Raw genomic sequence first — 14,921 nt, 5'->3', positions numbered from 1 at the left:
TATAAGGTGTATTCAAGGATGTCCAGGATAATTTGCATAGACTCTTAAAAGAGTAGTATATTTTGAAGACGTATTCATGTTCATTAGAAAGATAGTCAGGAAAAAAAAAGAACCCATCAACATTACATAAAGTGTGACAGGCCTGACATTTTACTTACTCTAAGACCAAATTAGTGAGAAAGAAAGGGTTTTGAGGTTTCTAACCCTCAATTCTTTAATCCAATTTTCCAGGACCCAAGCTCTGCAGACTTTTACCATTTTTGAACTTCAGTTATCCAAAAGTTTAACTATCCTGAAGTCTTTCTGATCAGATGTGATATGAATCAACAGCCCAGCTTCACTCCTTTTGCTAAGTTATCTACCTTTCATAGAATATAGTTTCCCCACCCTAGATTTATAAGCTTTAAAAAAAAAAAAAAAAACCCAGATGGCCATTCTAAAATGAAAGCCAGACTTAAAGATAACTTAGATGTTGCAACTATCAGATAAGGACTTTAAGATAAATACAATTAATATGTTAACAGACCTAGAAGGAAACGAAGACAACGTGCAATGAACAGAGGGGAACTGCAGCAGAGAAATGGAAAGTATAAAAAAGAGCCAAATGGAAATGTTAGAAATAGAATAAACACAATGGTCAGAGATGAAGAAGTCCCTCACGCCTTGCGTAGACTCCACGCAACTGAGGAAAGAATCAATTAATCTGAAGATAGGTCAACAGAAATTATCCAAGCTGAAACACAAAGAAAAAGGAGTGGGGGGGAGTGGGCAGAACAGAGCATCTAAGAGCTACGGAACTATCTCAGTCTAACATTTTTGAAACTGGAGTTCTAGAATGAAAATAGAGAAAGAATGAGGCAGAAGAAGATTTGAAGACATATGGTCAAAAGTTTTCCAAAAATAAACAATAAATCGCAGGTCTCAGAAGCTTTAAAATCAAGACAAATATATATTTTAAAAAGAAAAGAACAACAACAAAACAGACATCTGGGGGCTTCCCTGGTGGCGCAGTGGTTGAGAGTCTGCCTGCCAGTGCAGGGGACACGGGTTCGAGCCCTGGTCTGGGGGGATCCCACATGCCGCAGAGCAACGGGGCCCGTGAGCCACAACTGCTGAGCCTGCGTGTCTGGAGCCTGTGCTCCACAACAGGGGAGGCCGCGACAGTGAGAGGCCTGCGCACCGCGATGAAGAGTGGCCCCCGCTTGCCAAAACTGGAGAGAGCCCTCGCACAGAAACGAAGACCCAACACAGCCAAAAATAAATAAATTTAAAAAAAAAAACCCAAAAAAAACAAAACAAAACAGACATCTGGACACATAATAGTCAAACGACAGAAATCCAAATATAAAGAGAAAATCTTGACAGCAGCTAGGAAAAGGGAAAAAAAGACATTATATACAGGGAGAAAATAGACAAAAATTACAACATTATTTCTCAGCAGAAATTATGCAATCTAGAAGTCAATGAAGTGACATTTTTTAAGTATGGGGAAAACTGACAACCAAAAATCTTTTACCCAGCAGAAATATCTTTCAAAAATAATGGCAAAATAAGACTTCTTCAGGCAAACAAAAGCTGAAAGAATTTCTTATAAGCAGATTTTCATTAAAAGAAACATCAAAGAAAGTTCTTTAGGGAGGAGTTTGATACCAGACAGAGATCGGGGCCTACATAAAGAAAGCATATGTAGGATTCAGTTCAAATGAAAATAAACACAAGATTTGTTTTACTTAATTTTCTTAATTTTTAATCATTTTAAAAGATAATTTGTGTAAAGCAAAAACAGTAAAATCTATTATGGAGTTTACAACATGTAAAAGTAAAATGTTTAACAATGATAGCTCAAAGGATGGGAGGGAGGAATTGGGAGCACTCTATATAAGGTTCTTACCCTACACAAAGGGATATAAATTTGAAGGTAGACTGTGATAAGTCAAAAATTTATATTTGACTCGAGCAACCAAAAAAAAAATTAAAGTATAATATGCCAATAGTGCAGGTAAAGTAGAATCATAAAAAATACTCAATTTGCTCCCAAAATAAGGCAGAAAAAGAGTTAAAGAAAAAGAGGCACCTCACTGCTGGTCCAGTGGGTAGGACTCCCCGCTCCCAATGTAGGGGGCCGAGGTTCCATCCGAGGTCGGGGAATTAGATCGCGCATGCCGCAACGAAAAAGCTCACATATCGCAACTAACAAGTCCTTGTACCACAACTAAAGATCCCGCATGCTGCAACTAAGACCCAGCACAGCCAAAATAAAAAAATTAAAAATGTATAAATTATAAATAAACAAATAAATATTAAAACAAAGAAAGAAAAAGAACAGATAGGAAAAAGAAAAAGTAACTAGTAAGCTGGAAGATTTAGAGGAGGGGGAAGATGGCGGAAGAGTAAGACGGAGAGATCACCTTCCTCCCCACAGATACACCAGAAATACATCTACACGTGGAACAACTCCTACAGAACACCTACTGAATGCTGGCAGAAGACCTCAGACCTCCCAAAAGGCAAGAAACTCCCCACGTACCTGGGTAGGGCAAAAGAATAAAAGAATAAATAGAGACAAGAATAGGGATGGTACCTGCACCAGTGGGAGGGAGTCGTGAAGGAGGAAAAGTTTCCACACACTAGGAAGCCCCTTCGCGAGCAGAGACTGCGGGTGGCGGAGGGGTAGAGCTTCGGAGCCGTGGAGGAGAGTGCAGCAACAGAGGTGCAGAGGGCAAAGCGGGGAGATTCCCGCACAGAGGATCAGTGCCAACCGGCACTCACCAGCCCTAGAGGCTTGTCTGCTCACCCGCCGGGGGCGGACGGGTCTGGGAGCTGAGGCTCGGGCTTCGGAGCAAAGGGAGAGGACTGGCGGTGTGAACACAGCCTGAAGGGGTTAGTGCGCCACGGCTAGCCGGGAGGGAGCCCGGGAAACAGTCTACAGCTGCCGAAGAGGCAAGAGACTTTTTCTTCCCTCTTTGTTTCCTGGTGTGGGAGGAGAGGGGATTAAGAGCGCAGCTTAAAGGAGCTCCAAACACGGGCGCGAGCCGCGGCTAACAGCGCGGACCCCAAAGACGGGCATGAGATGCTAAGGTTGCTGCTGCCGCCACCAAGAAGCCCGTGTGCGAGCACAGGTCACTCTCCACACCTCCCTTCCAGGGAGCCTGTGCAGCCTGCCACGGCCAGGGTCCAGGGATCCAGGGACAACTTCCCCGAGAGAACGCACGGTGCACCTCAGACTGGTGCAAAGTCCCGCCACTGCCGCCACAGGCTTGCCCCCCGGCCTGAGTGAGCCAGAGCCCCCGAAGCAGCTGCTCCTTTAACCCCGTCCTGTCTGAGAGAAGAACAGACGCCCTCCGGCGACCTACACGCAGAGGCGGGGCCAAATCCAAAGCTGAGCCCCAGGAGCTGTGCGAACACAGAAGAGAAAGGGAAATCTCTCCCAGCAGCCTCAAAAGCAGCAGATTAAAGTTCCACAATCAACTTGATATACCCTGCATCTGTGGAATACATGAATAGACAACGAATCATCCCAAATGAAGGAGGTGGACTTTGAGAACAAGATTTATTATTTTTTCCCCTTTTCCTCTTTTTGTGAGTGTGTATGTGTATGAATCTGTGTGAGATTTTGTCTGTATAGCTTTGCTTTCACCATTTGTCCTAGGGTTCTATCCATCTGTTATTTTTGGTTTGTTTCTTTTGCTTTTTAAAAATATTTATTTATTTATTTATTTATTTTTGCGGTATGCGGGCCTCTCACTGTCGAGGCCTCTCCCGTTGTGGAGCACAGGCTCCGGACGCGCAGGCTCAGCGGCCATGGCTCATGGGCCCAGCCGCTCCGCGGCATGTGGGATCCTCCCAGAGCGGGGCACAAACCAGTCTCCCCTACATCGGCAGGCGGACTCTCAACCACTGTGCCACCAGGGAAGCCCTGTTTTCTCTTTTTAAAAAAATTTTTTTCTTAAAAATTATTTTATATTAATAATGACATTTTATTTCATCTTACTTTATTTTATCCTCTTTCTTTCTTTCTTTCTCTCTTTCTTTCTTTCGTTCTGTCCGTCTGTCTACTTTTTCTCCCTTTTATTCTGAGCCGTGTGGATGAAAGGCTCTTGGTGCTGCAGCCAGGAGTCAGTGATGTGCCTCTGAGGTGGGAGAGCCAACTTCAGGACACTGGTCCACAAGAGACCTCCCAGCTCCACATAATATCAAACAGTGAAAATCTCCCAGAGATCTTCATCTCAACACCAGCACCCAGCTTGACTCAATGACCAGCAAGCTACAGTGCTGGACACCCTATGCTAAACAACTAGCAAGACAGGAACACAACCCCACCCATTAGCAGGGAGGCTGCCTAAAATCATAATAAGTCCACAGAAAAACCAAAGCACACCACCAGACGTGGACCTACCCACCAGAAAGACAAATTCCAGTCTCAGCCAACAGAACACAGGCACTAGTCCCCTCCACCAGGAAGCCTACAAAACCCACTGAACCAACTTTAGCCACTGGGGACAGACACCAAAAACAACCGGAACTACGAACCTGCAGCCTGCAAAAAGGAGACCCCAAACACAGTAAGATAAGCAAAATGAGATGACAGAAAAACACACAGCAGATGAAGGAGCAACATAAACACCCACCAGACCTAACAAATGAAGAGGAAATAGGCAGTCTACCTGGAAAAGAATTCAGAATAATGATAGTAAAGATGATCCAAATCTTGGAAATAGAATAGAGAAAATGCAAGAAACATTTAACAAGGACCTAGACGAACTAAAGATGAAACAAGCAACGATGAACAACACAATAAATGAAATTAAAAATACTCTAGATGGGATCAATAGTGGAATAACTGAGGCAGAAGAACAGATAAGTGACCTGGAAGATAAAATAGTGGAAATAACTACTGCAGAGCAGAATAAAGAAAAAAGAATGAAAAGAACTGAGGACAGTCTCAGAGACCTCTGGGACAACATTAAACGCACCAACATTCGAATTATAGGGGTTCCAGAAGAAGAAGAGAAAAAGAAAGGGACTGAGAAAATATTTGAAGAGATTATAGTTGAAAACTTCCCTAATATGGGAAAGGAAATAGTTAATCAAGTCCAGGAAGCACAGAGAGTCCCATACAGGATAAATCCAAGGAGAAACATGCCAAGACACATATTAAACTGTCAAAAATTAAATACAAAGAAAACATATTAAAAACAGCTAGGGAAAAACAACAAATAACACACAAGAGAAGCCCCATAAAGTTAAAAGCTGATCTTTCAGCAGAAATTCTGCAAGCCAGAAGGGTCTGGCAGGACGTATTTAAAGTGATGAAGGAAAGAAACCTACAACCAAGATTACTCTACCCAGCAAGGATCTCATTCAGATTTGATGGAGAAATTAAAACCTTTACAGACAAGCAAAAGCTGAGAGAGTTCAGCACCACCAAACAAGCTTTACAACAAATGCTAAAGAAACTTCTCTAGGCAAGAAACACAAGAGGAGGAAAAGACCTACAATAACAAACCCAAAACAATTAAGAAAATGGGAATAGGAACATACATATCGATAGTTACCTTAAATGTAAATGGATTAAATGCTCCCACCAAAAGACATAGACTGGCAGAATGGATACAAAAACAAGACCCATATATATGCTGTCTACAAGAGACCCACTTCAGACCTAGGGACACATACAGACTGAAAGTGAGGGGATGGCAAAAGATATTCCATGCAAATGGAAACCAAAAGAAAGCTGGAGTAGCAATTCTCATATCAGACAAAATAGACTTTAAAATAAAGACTATTAGAAGAGACAAAGAAGGACACTTCATAATGATCAAGGGATCGATCCAAGAAGAAGATACATCAATTGTAAATATTTATGCACCCAACATAGGAGCATCTCAATACATAAGACAAATACTAACAGCCAGAAAAGTGGAAATCGACAGTAACACATTCATAATACAGGACTTTAACACCCCACTTTCACCAATGGACAGATCATCCAAAATGAAAATAAATAAGGAAACACAAGCTTTAAACGATACATTAAACAAGATGGACTTAATTGATATTTATAGGACATTCCATCCAAAAACAACAGAATACACATTGTTCTCAAGTGCTCATGGAACATTCTCCAGGATAGATCATAGCTTGGGTCACAAATCAAGTCTTGGTAAATTTAAGAAAATTGAAATCATATCAAGTATCTTTTCTGACCACAGCGCTATGAGACTAGATATCAATTACAGGAAAAGGTTTGTAAAAAATACAAACACATGGAGGCTAAACAACACACTACTTAATAACGAAGTGATCACTGAAGAAATCAAAGAGGAAATAAAAAAATACCTAGAAACAAATGACAATGGAGACACGACGACCCAAAACCTATGGGATGCAGCAAAAGCAGTTCTAAGAGGGAAGTTTATAGCAATACAATCCTACCTTAAGAAACAGGAAACATCTCGAATAAACAACCTAACCTTGCACCTAAAGCAATTAGAGAAAGAAGAACAAAAAAACCCCAGAGTTACCAAAGGAAAGAAATCATAAGGATCAGATCAGAAATAAATGAAAAAGAAATGAAGGAAACGATAGCAAAGATCAATAAAACTAAAAGCTGGTTCTTTGAGAAGATAAACAAAAGTGATAAACCATTAGCCAAACCCATCAAGGAAAAAAGGGAGAAGACTCAAATCAATAGAATTAGAAATGAAAAAGGGGAAGTAACAATTGATACTGCAGAAATACAAAAGATCATGAGAGATTACTACAAGCAACTCTATGCCAATAAAATGGACAACCTGGAAGAAATGGACAAATTCTTAGAAATGCACAACCTGCCAAGACTGAATCAGGAAGAAATAGAAAATATGAACAGACCAATCACAAGCACTGAGATTGAAAATGTGATTAAAAATCTTCCAACAAACAAAAGCCCAGGACCAGATGGCTTCACAGGCGAATTCTATCAAACATTTAGAGAAAAGCTAACACCTATCCTTCTCAAACTCTTCCAAAATATAGCAGAGGGAGGAACACTCCCAAACTCATTCTACGAGGCCACCATCACCCTGATACCAAAACCAGACAAGGATGTCACAAAGAAAGAAAACTACAGGCCAATATCACTGATGAACATAGATGCAAAAATCCTCAACAAACTACTAGCAAACAGCATCCAACAGCACATTAAAAGGATCATACACCATGATCAACTGGGGTTTATTCCAGGAATACAAGGATTCTTCAATATACGCAAATCAATCAACGTGATACACCATATTAACAAACTGAAGGAGAAAAACCATATGATCATCTCAACAGATGCAGAGAAAGCTTTCAACAAAATTCAACACCCATTTATGATAAAAACCCTGCAGAAAGCAGGCACAGAGGGAAATTTCCTCAACATAATAAAGGCCATATATGACACACCCACAGCGAACATCGTCCTTAATGGTGAAAAACAAACCATTTCCACTAAGATCAGGAACAAGACAAGGTTGCCCACTCTCACCACTATTATTAAACATAGTTTTGGAAGTTTTAGCCACAGCAATCAGAGAAGAAAAGGAAATAAAAGGAATCCAAATCGGAAAAGAAGAAGTAAAGCGGTCACTGTTTGCAGATGACATGATACCATACATAGAGAATCCTAAACATGTTACCAGAAAACTACTAGAGCTTATCAATGAATCTGGTAAAGTAGCAGGATACAAAATTAATGCACAGAAATCTCTGGCATTCCTATACACTAATGATAAAAAATCTGAAAGTGAAATCAAGAAAACACTCCCATTTACCATTGTAACAAAAAGAATAAATATCTAGGAATAAACCTACCTAACGAGACAAAAGACCTGTATGCAGAAAAGACACTAATGAAAGAAATTAAAAGATGATACAAATAGAGAGATATACCATGTTCTTGCACTGGAAGAATCAACATTGTGAAAATGACTCTACTACCCGAAGCAATCTACAGATTCAGTGCAATCCCTATCAAACTACCAATGGCATTTTTCACAGAACTAGAACAAAAAAATTCACAATTTGTATGGAAACACAAAAGACCGTGAATAGCCAAAGCATCTTGAGAATGAAAAACGGAGCTGGAGGAATCAGGCTCCCTGACTTCAGACTATACTACAAAGCTACACTAAGCAAGACAGTGTGGTACTGGTACAAAAACAGAAAGATAGATCAATGGAACAGGATAGAAAGCCCAAAGATAAACCCACGAACATATGGTCACCTTATCTTTGATAAAGGAGGCAGAAATGTACAGTGGAGAAAGGACAGCCTCTTCAGTAAGTGGTGCTGGGAAAACTGGACAGGGACATGTAAAAGTATGAGATTAGATCACTCCCTAACACCATACACAAAAATAAGCTCAAAGTGGATTAAAGACCTAAATGTAAGGCCAGACACTATCAAACTCTTAGAGGAAAACATAGGCAGAACGCTCTATGACATAAATCACAGCAAGATCCTTTTGGACCCACCTCCTAGAGAAATGGAAATAAAAACAAAAATAAACAAATGGGACCTAATGAAACTTCAAAGCTTTCGCACAGCAAAGGAAACCATAAACAAGACCAAAAGACAACCCTCAGAATGGGAGAAAATATTTGCAAATGAAGCAACTGACAAAGGATTAATCTCCAAAATTTATAAGCAGCTCATGCAGCTCAATAACAAAAAAACAAACAACCCAATCCAAAACTGGGCAGAAGACCTAAATAGACATTTCTCCACAGAAGATATACAGACTGCCAACAAACACATGAAAGATTGCTCAACATCTTTAATCATTAGAGAAATGCAAATCAAAACTACAATGAGATATCATCTCACACCAGTCAGAATGGCCATCATCAAAAAATCTAGAAACAATAAATGCTGGAGAGGGTGTGGAGAAAAGGGAACACTCTTGCACTGCTGGTGGGAATGTGAATTGGTACAGCCGCTATGGAGAACAGTATGGAGGTTCCTTAAAAAACTAAAAACAGAACTACCATATGACCCAGCAATCCCACTACTAGGCTTATACTCTTCAAAGAGTCATGTACCAAAATGTTCATTGCAGCTCTATTTACAATAGCCAGGAGATGGAAACAACCTAAGTGTCCATCATCGGATGAATGGATAAAGAAGATGTGGCACATATATACAATGGAATATTACTCAGCCATAAAAAGAAACAAAACTGAGTTATTTGTAGTGAGGTGGATGGACCTAGAGTCTGTCATACAGAGTGAAGTAAGTCAGAAAGAGAAAGACAAATACCGTTTGCTAACACCTATATATGGAATATAAGAAAAAAAAATGTCATGAAGAACCTAGGGGTAAGATGGGAATAAAGACACAGACCTACTAGAGAATGGACTTGAGGATATGGGGAGGGGGAAGGGTAATTTGTGACAAAGTGAGAGAGAGGCATGGACATATATACAGTACCAAACGTAAAACAGATAGCTAGTGGGAAGCATCCGCATAGCACAGGGAGATCAGCTCGGTGCTTTGTGACCCCCTGGATGGGTGGGATAGGGAGGGTGGAGGGAGGGAGACGTAAGGGGAAGAGATATGGGAACATATGTATATGTATAACTGATTCACTGTGTTATAAAGCAGAAACTGACACAGCACTGTAAAGCAATTATACTCCAATAAAGATGTAAAAAAAAAAAGATGAAAGATTTAAAATAAGTCATAACCAAACTTTATTAAGTGTAAAAGTCTAGAAATATTGATTTTTTTATACTGACCACATATCTAATCATCTTTTTTTATATTGACCACATATATAACCATCAATTACATTTATACATTAATTCTAATAGTTCAATAGCAGATTCTTATATTTTACACATATATTATAATGTAATATGTAAATAGTGACAAATTTTTACTTTCTTTTGAAGCTCTACGCCATTTATTTCTTTTTCTTGCCTTATTGCATTAACTCAGAGCTGCAGTAGAACTGAACAAGTGCTGAAAGTGGGTATCTTTGTTCAACATTCACCATTACATGAAGTTTGATGTATTCGTCCTCATTTTCAAGTTACAAAAGTATTTATTTTTACTGTTTCAAGTAGTTTTAACCAGAATGAATGCTGGCTATTTTCAGAATTTTTCTGCATGTATTGAGACTGTCATATAATTATTTTTTCCTATTAATGTTGTGAATTAAATGGATAGAATTTTTTTAATGCCAAACCATTGTACTTCTGAAATAAACTAAAATATGCCATGAAAAAAAAATAGTAAAAGGCAAGAATAAGATGACAGGACAAAAGACACATTAAATGTCCGAAACTAGAAGATAACAGTATTACTAAAATCTAAAGTAAAAAGAAAGCAAACCTTGCAGAATCATGCTTTCATTAGCTTAATGCTTATTTGCATGTCTAATAAATACTTAAGAAAACTGTGGATTACTTTAGAAAATAAATATAATGGAAGAAAGCTGCCCCAAAAGAGAACTACAATATCAAGTAAATTGAGAAAACATTAGACATGCCCAACTTTCCACAAGGAACCTGGTAACATTAGTTTCAAAGATGGAGAAGAGAGTGAGCACAGTCTGCAAATTGTAATGAGAACAAGCAAGGAAGACACTTATTGCCTAGGCCCCCCTTCCAGGCTCAATGGTACAAAGGGCTGAAGGAGAGTCATCACTTAAGAGGTCTGCAGGGGATGCAGTACCATTGGGAAGAGTCAGGTATCCATTAGAGTAAGAAAATAAAAGGAATATTCAGCAAGGAGGTTGAGGACTGGGGGATTATTTTGCTTATGAACTCCAAATAGGGCACAGTGGAAAGATTTTAAGAGTTGGGGATGGGTGGTGGGTAACGGGACAGAAAATACTGACAACTTTTAAGGAGATTAGGTGTGGGAAATGAAAGGTCATCTAGGAGTCTGGGCCTTTTGATGGCACCCTGTATAAACAGGAATAAATAATGACAGAAGTCCCAGCAGATTCTAGGCAGATGGTGGTCAGACTGTGAGTGCTGGCAGGGAAGGAAGAATGGGTGCTTGAGGTTTCCTTTTGACCACTTTTGATTAATGGGAGCAAGGACATCTCCAGTAAATCCTTACTTTTTATTAATTGACATTTCTATGACATTTGAAACTGTTGACCGGCATCATTCTTGAAACCATCCTCCCTTCTCATTTTGTTAAGTTTCTCATACTTCCTCTCTTATCATTCCTTCTCTTCCATTGGCTCTTTTCTTCTGCTAACTCTTAATATTCTGTGGTTCAGTCCTGCTTTTCTTTTCACTCTACACACAACCTCATGCTCCCTGGTTAGGTTCATCTATACACATAGTTTTAGCCACTGCCTATATTCAGCTTCCTAATGGACATCCTCCTCTAGACAAGCAGTGGGTACTTCCATGACAAACATCTCCAAGAACTAAACAATATCTCTTTGCCTAAACCACCCATTCCTTCTGTATTTCCTCTCTAGTATAAAAGGATAATGGGATGTTTTCTCCGATCTTAAAATTTGGCTCTAGTGAAACCCCCAAAGCTGAGAACTACAAATGATAAACTCCCCTACACTCTAAAAAGAACAGAACATCCACGCCAGAGTTGCTAAAAGACAGCATCTCTATCATCCACCTCCCGCCTATTGAAAATGAAACAAAACAAAACAAGATTAGAAAGAGAAGTGAATTCATAAACATAGAGAATGCTAGGGCTTTACAACCTTAGTGAGAACAAAGGCAGGGGTTCTCCAAGAAAACCTCTGGGACAGACTGGGTGATAACTACAAGGGAAATTAACATCTGAATCTTTGGCTGGCAACATACTGAGATAAAGAAACTCTTAAAAGCCCAGGAGAACTTGATGTATTCCCAGGAGTTTAGGCCATATGTGAACACAGAAACTGGTCCCAGCCTGGAGAATTCTGAAAGCAAGAGGTTGGATGGAGCTTCAAAATGGCAGAGCAAGGACTCAGAGGACAGCAGTTAGATGAGCTACATTTCTACCACTGGGTTCTATAGGTTTCCCATTAGCCAAATACAACAGATGCTGCAGAAGGGCTAAAGCATCTCGGTAGGCCAAAGACATGTGCCTTCTTGAGGAAGGAGACTCAGCAGTAACAGGCTGTAGGTAGACTACAGGAGGGAAGAGATAGTTAGAGGCCTGCCAACGGTAGCTGGAGTGTGCACCATAAAAGGGACCTGGGCAATGTGGGCATACCACAGAGGCCTCCAAAAACCGTCCTAAATGCACAACTCTAAAAGGCCACACTTGGACACCTGCCACACAGAGGACATTGGCAGTTGGATTACAACAGTCCCAGTCACATAAAACTTTGTCCTTTCTCTTCTAATTTTCCTTCCAATCAGAAGCCAAAAGCAGAAAGAGGGAAGAAGTACAAGAGTGAAGAAACAGATAATACTCCTCTACTGCATGGTCCCTGAGTCATGATTAGGTCCGAGTTACATCCATTCAACTAGATGTAAGGTTTGGAGTAGACTTTTCATACCTTTGAATTTAATCATCAAAATAAGGCTTGTTCTTATAGGAAAAACGACGTCTTGTCAAGAGCCAGGGAAGGAAGATTCAACATGACATGGCTAAAGTCAAGGATAAGAGAAAAATAAAGCTAGTTCTTATTTGTATGCCATCAGATATAGCCCACATACCAGCCCACAGTGCCACCACTATTGTGTTCTTCAGGTTAGGAGTCTAGGAGTCATCCCTTAGGTTCTCCTCTCCCTATACCCTGACATCCAGTCATTATGTCTTACACCTCTTTCAACTCATCTCTTCTTCCTAGCCCCTTAGCTACTAGTCTAGCTCAAATGTGAAGTACTAAAATACTCTAATTTAGTGATTCTCTACCCTGACCTACACTTTAAAATTTTTAAATACTAAATCTAATACTTAGACCCCAGCCTAGAGACTGATTTAAGTGGGATCAGGTGGAGGTCAGCCATGAGTTTTTTTCGAGAGGTCTCCAGGTGCTTCCAAAGTGTAGCCAAGGTTGAGAATAACTAAGCTAACTGGTCTCTTCCAGAAACCAGGCTTACCTTCCTCCAAACTATCTTTCATTATGCTACAGTCATCTTTTTTGAAATGCAAATCTCATAGTATCCTAGAGCAGTTGTTTTTAATCTAGGCTACTCACTTGAATCACTTAGCGTTAAAAAAAATCCTGATACCAAGCCAAACTCCAGACCAATTAAAACAGAGTCTTCGGGGATAAGAACCAGGCATTGGTATTTATTAGAGCTCCCCAGGTGATTCCAATGTGCAGACAAGGTTGAGAACCACTGTCCTAGAAGCAATGGGAAGTCACAGAAAGTCTTTAAGAACAATAAAATCCAAACTCCCCTGAGGGTAACGAAACCTTCCATCTAACTTTAGCACCCTCGGCTCTCACACTACCAAAGCAAGGTAGCTCCCTACACTACCCTTTTACATGGGGCCACGCTTTTACACTTTTGTGTAAAGTATTATCTCAATTTGGAAAGCTCCTATGCCCACCCATAGCTAAGGCCCAAACCCCCTTTAAGGTTAAGACCTTTCAGGAATAGCATCCTTTGTATACACCTCCTCTGACAGACACAACGGGGCTCTTCAATCCACCTGTGACCGTCATGATTCTGTAGGGTAATTCTTAATGTTTAACTCTAACTTCCCTACTGAACTACCTGAAATTGAAAACTTATCTTATTCATGCTTTTATCCCCAGTGCCTATCACTATGCAGAGCACATAGTGAGCACTCAAATATCTGTTGAATTCATTCCATTTAAGTAGATAATTATCTGTATTCTCATGCAGGTAGAATCCCATTTTAATAAACTGTAACAGACATCATATTTATACACTATAGTCAAGTCTCATTAAAACAGAAACCAACAGTTAGACTTTTTAAAAATGTAAGGCAAACATTTAATGTTTGTTCTACTCATGAATAGTAGCAAATTAAGGAAAAAGGCAGGTACGAAGGGCAGTGTGTTTCCAGAATCGCAAGGGTGGCACCTTACAGAATAATGATGCTTGGCTTTCCACCTGAGTATGTCCTTTAAAACATACTTGTTCCAAAATGTTATGCTGGTATAATGATATCTGTATGTTTTAGGAAAGTGAGCTAAGACTACTTAACTTGACCTAAAATGATAGGTATTTTGCCCCCTTAAAAAGAAAACAAATTATGACAAGCTTTCAGATGCTCTGAATGAGTTGTGTTAAGCCTAAAAAACCCAAATAATATGATCACCAGCATTCGATGGCAATTTCTAGTACTCTGGGTACTCTGTTACTCAGCAAAAGCTCAGCTCTCCATAAAATCAAGGACAGCTTAAGCAGAAGACACCGAATATTTTATTTTTTAAAAAGTTACATTTAACATTTTATATTTATAGAGTCACTATATATGTGACTGACCCAAAGACAATAATTTTGCACAAGTATTAACTGAAGAGGAACCAAACACCTACATAATGCACCTCGTTCAGAAGATTTATGTCGTACCCACATTCACAAGGGCCATTAGAGTAATCTTAGCATGCAAAATGATAACTGTGTAACTATGCGTTCAGGGTAAGTTTTTTATCTGTCGTACATCCTTGATTACTAAATTAATCTGATATTCACCAAATACCTATTAACTCTTTGGGAATATATGAAAACTGAAGTATCTGAAGTGACTAGTAAGAAAATAAAGTCATTAACCACAATACCTGGCCTTTACGGCTAATTTTTTTTTTTTACCTTATTTGGCGATTTCAAAGGTGAGATGGCTATTTTATTTGGTGTCTGTGTTGTAGAATTTAAAGTCGATCCAATAACACCACTTTCAGATATTGTTCTGGTCTTTGATGGAGTCCCGGGAGTAGACTGTGAAAGAACCCTACCTGCAAATGAGAGGCAGCACATCAGTTTGACTCTTTTCAATAATCG

At 39.6% G+C, this 14,921-nt stretch overlaps 1 protein-coding gene across 6 annotated transcripts in view; it reads right to left on the bottom strand.

Moving 5' to 3' along the window:
• The window catches only part of LIN54 (lin-54 DREAM MuvB core complex component), a 74,635-nt gene that overhangs the window by 35,368 nt on the left and 24,346 nt on the right, over positions 1–14,921 (bottom strand). For all 6 annotated transcript variants that reach the window (XM_082606232.1, XM_082606235.1, XM_082606231.1 and 3 more), the window contains exon 4: positions 14,733–14,875. In XM_082606232.1, coding sequence (XP_082462358.1) covers positions 14,733–14,875 — 143 coding nt within the window. The remainder of the gene's footprint in view (positions 1–14,732; positions 14,876–14,921) is intronic.

This window comes from Mesoplodon mirus, assembly GCF_964341445.2.
Source record: "Mesoplodon mirus genome assembly, chromosome: 2".
Lineage (NCBI taxonomy): Eukaryota > Metazoa > Chordata > Mammalia > Artiodactyla > Ziphiidae > Mesoplodon > Mesoplodon mirus.
This window is presented reverse-complemented; position numbering and strand designations above follow the sequence as displayed.